Source organism: Peromyscus californicus, unplaced genomic scaffold, assembly GCF_007827085.1.
Source record: "Peromyscus californicus insignis strain IS unplaced genomic scaffold, ASM782708v3 Scaffold_7__1_contigs__length_154581171, whole genome shotgun sequence".
NCBI classification, from domain to species: domain Eukaryota; kingdom Metazoa; phylum Chordata; class Mammalia; order Rodentia; family Cricetidae; genus Peromyscus; species Peromyscus californicus.
Window position 1 is genome coordinate 126426773 of NW_026294595.1, and position 7412 is coordinate 126434184.

At 45.6% G+C, this 7412-nt stretch overlaps 1 protein-coding gene across 1 annotated transcript; it reads right to left on the bottom strand.

The window, feature by feature from the left end:
* Positions 1–2361: 2361 nt before the first annotated feature.
* Defb116 (defensin beta 116) lies at positions 2362–7094 on the bottom strand. Its single transcript, XM_052723149.1, has 2 exons — positions 7028–7094; positions 2362–2531 (listed from the first exon to the last, which is right to left on the bottom strand). The coding sequence occupies exons 1-2, from the start codon at positions 7092–7094 to the stop codon at positions 2362–2364; spliced, it is 237 nt and encodes a 78-aa protein (XP_052579109.1).
* Positions 7095–7412: the final 318 nt, after the last annotated feature.

Here is a 7412-nt window from a genome sequence, read left to right on the forward strand (position 1 = left end):
TGAAGGGACTGGTCCTGTGGAACGATACCCGCAGGAGCTCCGAGACTCAGGGTGACAACAGGATATCCCAGAGGAATTTTGGTGAGGACCCAGGGATGAGGGTGTACCGGAAACCAGAGGCCTTGAACCAGACCAGTGACTCATTGCAATGAACATTTGCTAGTAAAGCTGATGGGATAAAGGGTGTGTACCACATGACACACCGAGGTGCCCAAAGCCACCAGGACGAACGAAGAGGTGTTGGCGAGGTGGGAAAGGAGGAGAGGCGAAGAGGTTTTTTGTTGTTTTTGTTATGTTTTGGGCTTTTTGTTGTTGCTGTTCTTGTTTTTGTTTGCTTACTTTGTTTTGTTTTCTTTTGTTGGGGGGCACTGCAGGGGTGAGGGGAGGATATGGGGTACAAGGAGGTGAGCAGAATTGGGGTGCATAATGTGAAACTCCCAAAGAATCGATAAAGAAGTTAAATTTTTTTAAAAAAAGAAAAAAATCATTGGTCACTACCATTCTGAGGCCACTTCCTCATAAGCACCTCTTAGTTCAGTGATGGAGAGACCAAAGAAAAGTTCCCCCGAGCCCCGTGCATGCACTCAGTTTAAAGATGACATAAAGACGGAACAGCAAGGACTCCATTTAAAAGGGGAGGAAGCAAAGACACAGAGCTTCAAAACTCCCAGTGGGCGGGTGTGAAGATGGGCAAGACCGTGCAGAAAGCCTGGGTTCTCCAAGGAAAATCACACGTCTTCCCTGTTTGCTACGGTTCAGGGCTCCACAAAGTATGAAGCTTCACTTTGTGTCCCTCTTGCCTACGTCACAGATTGGGGAGCAAATCTCTCCTACCGAGAGGGTACAGCCATGGAAGCACCTGATTGACATTATAAAAGGCAGAAACATTCGAAGCTGCCCATTCTACCAGGTGAGAATCAAGTGGGATTCATTCAGCAAACTTCCTCCTGTCTCCCGCTTTGTCTAACTCTCTTAGAAGAATTTCTGTGCTGACACTGGGTTTCTGAAGTTAGCTCCCACTTCTACAAAGCTTTTGAATAGCTTAGTGAAAGGGATTGTCCAAGGTGCACACTGCTATTAGTGTCCCAGGAGATGAGCCAACAACACAACTGGAATGGTGTCACTAATCAAGGGCTTCTTCAGAAGCTGAGAATTTCAGGCTGAGTGGTGAGTCCATCTAATTATTCAAATGAAAGTCTCATCATTAAATTGAGATGAGTGTGATGGTTGGAGCTAACAGATCATTGTGACGGCTTTGGCGTGATGACTGGGGATGAGCTGGAAAGAGAATGCCTTCTGTGTTTCTGGACAGAGAAACAGGACAGAGTGTGGGTGCGCATGATTGGGGAAGACAAGGAAAAGGCCAGGTGGGACTCTGAAGATCACCTGGAGCGTTTTGAGTCTGAGATAGAAGAGAAACCAAAGAAAATATAGTGAAATACAGTCTGGTATGCGGCTCTGGAACCAGCATTCACTCTGGGTTGAGTATGTGAAAATAGAATTTGCACGGGACTCTGGGTGTACTGTCAATGACCATGAGATACAGAATCTGCCCAAGATTCCCTAGCTTCTCAGCAGTAACGGAAGGATCAAACCCTTCAGACTCTGTCCATTTTCTTTGTCTAAGATGAAAAGAAATCAGAGAAGCAGGACTCTGAGCTTTGAATGAAGAATTCCACAAATTTAACAAATTCCTGCCCTCAACTCTGCCTGCCCATTTGGTTCTAGTTCCCCTTAAGGACATTGCATCAGACAAAGTGGGCAGTGTGAGTCCCAGGGAAACCAAGGCAGATTTGTTGTTATAGCTTGGCTCTTTGAGCTTTCCTGAGAGGATGTCATGATCTCTCCCACGTGTTCACTGCATCATCTGGAGTCAATCCGATTGTTCCAGCCCTTGTTCAGAATGAGGTCAAGACAGAACATAAAAGTCAGCCATTCCTTTCTCAGCATTCTTTATACCCCACGGGGTACCCTGGTGCCCACCTGTGTTCTCTGTCTGTCTGTCTCTCTGTCTCTCTCTCTCTGTGTCTCTCTCTCTCTCTCTCTCTCTCTCTCTCTCTCTCTCTCTCTCTCTCTCTCTCTCTCTCTGTGTGTGTGTGTGTGTGTGTGTGTGTGTGTGTGTGTGTGTGTGTAGGTCAGTGTTTTCTCCCATACTCCAAGGCCACCCAGATCCCAGACTGACCTGTCCTGGCCAGTGATGGCCACTCACAGAGAGACACACGTGAGAAGGAGTGCATTTTTATGGGGAGAGCATTCCAGAAGATGGGGAAAATTACTACAAGAAGGGACGATGTTGGTGACGTTGGAACTTGAGAGTAGCTTGAAGCATTTGTGGTGGGCAAGTTAGACTCCTTCACAGAGTTAGAAACTGGTCATTCCCTCAGAGAACTTGAGGCAGCACTTTCTGTTCTTTGGGCAGGTTAAATATTGGATCTCATATTTCTGGCAGGAATTTCTGCATATGCCCCCGTAAAGCTCACATGGAATCCAGGGCACTCGCCTCTTGCTACTGCCGAATCCAAACAGGCCACCTGGGAAAGACATAGCCATGCTTAGTTTCTGTCCAGCAGCCATGCTAGAGGTGAGAAATCATGATGGAAATGAAACAGTCCCTTTGAGCACAGCCCCAGGGTTAACCGGAGCTCTGCCCTCTGCTAGCTCCATGCTTGTGTGGCTTCCTTCAGCCCCTGGCCCTCCTCCACATCATCTTTACAATGGAAGAAGCAACAGAGCCAAGTCCCTAAGTTTTTTGTGATGATAAAATTATCACATATGGAATGTCCATTAAATCATCAAATGTTTAATAAGTAGTTAAACATTTTATTATATAATTATATGAATTATTTGTATTATAAATTATTCTATATTATTTATTATAAAATATAATATTATTTATATATAAATATTATATAAATTATAAATATTATACAAATCACTAATGTAATTAAATTTTTATTGTAATTAAGTGTATGGCACCACTGATGCAAACGTTTTTCCTGAATACCTTGGATTCATAGCCTGCACCATGGATACATACTGGACATGCTCTGTGTGCCTCTAGTGATATGAATTCCAGAAGGAAACACGTGTTTGAACTTATGGGTATGCATGACTTGATGTTATGAAACAGATACAAACATGTTCCATACACGTCTCTGCACATTTCCTCAAAGAAACAGGTATAGTGCATGCATGAGCCACACACTGGTAACAGACACAGGGGTCCTACTGATTTCACTCATGCGTTTCCTCCCTGAGAACAGTATATAAGGTGCCATACAACTTAGTAAACTTGCTTAGCATAAGACAATTTATGCAAGACCCCCTGACCCAGCTTCCCCAGCTTCTTCGTCTTCTCATCCCTGGCCCTCCTGCTGAAGACCCTGCCACTGAAGAATGACCTGCTGGTCTGGGTCACAGGGGATGGCTGGGGACATAGATACTGAGGACCGGCAATCAGACAAGCTGTCTTGTCTTATTCTCTACTCTTCACCGTCCCAAGAAGATTCTGCCTATAGTGGCTCAAAACGTAAGCAATTTGTGCGATAAAGGTTTACTCATAGACATGCACAGCCTCTCACTCCTGCTCTTTCCTAACCCGACGTTGTCCTGCATCACCACAGATGTTCATATGCTGTCACATTCAAGTCACACTTAATGATCTCCAACTAGAGCCACAGGAGCCGTGCTGGGGACCCAGCACTGCCTTTGAGCCGCTGGAGAGTGCTATGTCCCAACTCCCTAAATGTAGTCTTGCCTCGTGAGAGATGGGAAAGGGAAGATTTGCAGCAGGTCAGAAAACCTCGACCTTGTTTGTGAAGGAAGCTAAGGAGGTCTCGCAGCTTGGGGATGACTCCCAGGCTCCTAGTGTCGCTGATTCAGTATGTCCTTAGCTGAAGCCGGAGACAGGGCAGTTTGCAGTTGCTAACACTCACGGGCTCCTGTCTGAAATGAGAGCCTAACCCTGGAAGCCCTCCTCAAGTTCAGCCACAGACACTGCCAGCTGAAGTGTTTTAAGAGCAAAACAAATAGTCATAAATCAAAAAGCGAATGACACAAGGCAGGTGGCTGTTACAGAGGATGTGGGTTTGGTTGTCATCACCCACGTCAGGAGGCTTGTGGCTGCCTGTAACTATAACTCTGGGCGATTTGTCATCTCCTTCTGGCCTCCATGGGCCACACACATGAGTTACACACATACATATCCATAAAAATAAAAATAAAAGAAAATGTTCTTAAAAAAGCAAAAGATGTGCTCTGGACCCTTACTTTTTAAAAATTTATTTTATTTTTAGTGTGTATATACCTGTGAATTTGTGCATGTGTATACACGTACCTTCAGAGTCCAGAGGAGGGCATCTGAGCCCTTGGAACAAGAGTTACAGGTGGTTATGAGCTACCCAATGTAGGTGTTGGGAACTAAACTTGGGTCCTCTGCAAGAGCAGTGAATGGGCTAAACTGCTGAGCTATCTATCTCTCAATGCTGCTTTGGCCCCTTTTACAGCTCCACATTGACCCCAAATCAACATGACACATCATTTCTCAACCATCTGTGTGCCCGGACGTAGCCGCCTCCCACTGGCTTCCTAAGGTTCTTCCTAGCCACGTAGGTTGGCCATAGGTCATTCACATTCCTTTCATCCATTCAACAGACATTTTCTCAATCTGCTCTATGCAAAGTCCTCAGCTCAGTGCCGGGAACACTAAAGACAGTCTCGGCATCAAACAATTCAATTTGATACGCATGTTTGGGAGCAAAAAAGGAAAAGATGACTTTGATTGTCCTGGTGGAAAGGGCTGCCAGGAACAGCTCCTGCTCACAAATCCTGCCTGGTGGCAGTCATAAAGCCACGAGAAGCGTCGCTGGGTACGGCTTTTGAAGCATGGCGTACTGTCCTCACGTATCATTTCCCACGAGCACCCCTGTGTTTTCTACCGCTGTTCCAACACGAGCTTTACTGAACAGGAGGACAAGGGTCCTCTGTGAAGTGGGTAGAACAGGTGGGAAGTAACTTGGGAGGAGAATATAATGAAGAAATAATAAGTGAAGGAGAGGAGGAAAACGCTAAGGCATGGCAACAGCTCTAGACACGGACTCGGAACTCACTCAGAATGAGGGAAACCACCCATGTTTTCCACAGCGCCAGGTCAAAACTGCATCCAGTGCTTCTGTGTGTGTCAGAGCTTGACAAGAGACACCTCAAAAACATCCCCTTTACCAGGCATGGTGGCACATGCCTTTAATCCCAGCACTCCAGAGGCAGAGGCAGGTGGATCTAGAGGCCAGCCTGGTCTACAAAGCAAGTTCCAGGATAGCCAAAGCTGTTTCCACAGAGAAACCCTATTTGTGTAAAAACAAAACCAAAACCAAAAATCCCTTTCTCCTGGTGTCATGTCTTCATGCCTAGAGTTATGTACTGCTCTTCACTGTGGCTGAAATCCACACTCAAAACCTTCCTCCACATTGGAAAACAGTAGATACTTTCTTCCAATATATTCTTCCTATTTATTTCTAAAACCACTTGGTTGGGAGCATGATTGTTCCACAATGGGCTGTACATATTTAACAATACATCTTGAGTTTGGAGATAAGTACACATCCATAAAACCATCTCTGCTCTCTATCATCAAAGATTTCCTCCAACACCCTTATTTAATATTCTTTTTCTTTATTAATTATTCCCTCTTCCTTGTGATCTTCTCTAAGCCATCTTATTTATTTTGTTTTGCTTTGTTTGGTTTTGAGACAGGGTCATTCTCTGGCTGTCCTAGAACTCACTGTACAGACCAGGCTGATCTCAAACTCACAGAGATGCTTGCCTCTGTCTCCCCGATGCTGGGATTAAAAACGTGCATCACCACTCCCAGTCTCTAAGCCATTTTAAAAATAGACTATGTGATGTAAATACTTTCTGTAGCTTGAGCAGTTATTTACAAGAAAATAGTCTCTTTGATGAATGGTGTTGGGAAAACTGTGTATCTCCACACAAAAGAACGAAGTTAGACCCTTATGCCACAGACAAAATTCAACTCAAAATGGACCTAGGAACTGAAACTGTGAGACTCCCAGAAGAACACACAGGAGAAAAGAATCTTGATATTGGCCTTGGCAACAGTTTATCTTCATGGATCACAAAAGCACAGGCAGAGAGACAAAAATAGAAAGTGAAGGCACATCAGCCTAAAACCTGTGCAGTCAAGGGCATTACCAACCATGGAAACAGCAACCAACAGCCACCAACAGTTTATTTGTGAATCTGCAGCTCTCCATATCAGTAACAGCTACAGTCCTACCCTGATGAATTCAGGGTCTTTCTGAAACTTAAGAATCCCCCCAACATAGGCTGAGTACAGATAAATACATCTGACCTCAGTGAGACACCTACCGCCATCGGACGTGTAACGTCAATCAAACTCTTCCCATCTACTAACCACTCAAGTCTTGCTTATGAGACCTAACACAAACAAGCACAATAAAAGCCATCCAACCCCCATTCACAGCATCATCCAACAGAGTCAAACCACAGACCTTTCTCTATCCCAGTTCCTAGTTTCACTAATCTCCTCCCAGCTCCACTCAGCAGCAAACACCACTCGCTCTCCAGATGACATCGGAACCTCAGCCAAGCCTGAGTTCGTAGCAGAACTGCTTGTTTCAAGCTCAACCATACTCACTTTCTCAATCCCCCCTCTTTCTCTATCCATGCCCCGCCCCCGACTCACTGTCCCATATACAACTTATCATTCCTCCTCCCAACCTCCCACACCCATACCATGAATCAGGTTCCCATCCCAGTTACAGCCATCCTGATGCCCTTCATGCTTTGAGTCTCCATTGCACCAGGAAAACAGGTCAGCCACCTTAAGTTTGCCTTGAGAGAGAATAAGGGGGACATTGACAGAGCTGATCCTGTGTCATCTATAACCTTCCTGAGATATTTGCCTACTCTACGCGACTGTCTCAGAGGCCACTGAGACACCAATAGTTCATGTGAGATCCCAGAACGTTAGAGAGACCTGAGTTACCTGTAGTCTTGTCAGCCAGGATCAGCAGGATGACCATGGTCATGAAGTATGGCTTTGCGCCTGACATGCTGAAGAGCATGAGGGCTGTCTTGCAGGCGACTGGGTAGCAATCATCACAGCCCTCCCTCCGTCAGTGTTGGAAATGGGCCAGGGTTAGTGGCAGCGAACTGAAAGGGGTGTTAAAAACTGAGGTCAGTCAAGCAGAAGGATGCCACGCCTCAGCAGTCCCCACTGGGAGTGTTGTGTGAGGGCAGGAGATAGCCCAACAACACTCACAGCAAAGCAGGCCCACCTTCCAGACACACGAAGACAAAGTTCAGCCGGCTGACACCTTGCGTGAGATAGACGGGAATGAACGAGTCGTTTACTCAATGAGGAAATTAAT

Bases quoted from the DNA above. Each gene is read 5' to 3' on its own strand.
- Defb116 (XM_052723149.1), bottom strand. From the start codon at position 7,094: ATGTCAGGCGCAAAGCCATACTTCATGACCATGGTCATCCTGCTGATC. The intron at 2,532-7,027 runs GTAACTCAGGTC...TGTCTTTCCCAG, and splicing joins CCTGGCTGACAAGACTACAG to GTGGCCTGTTTGGATTCGGC.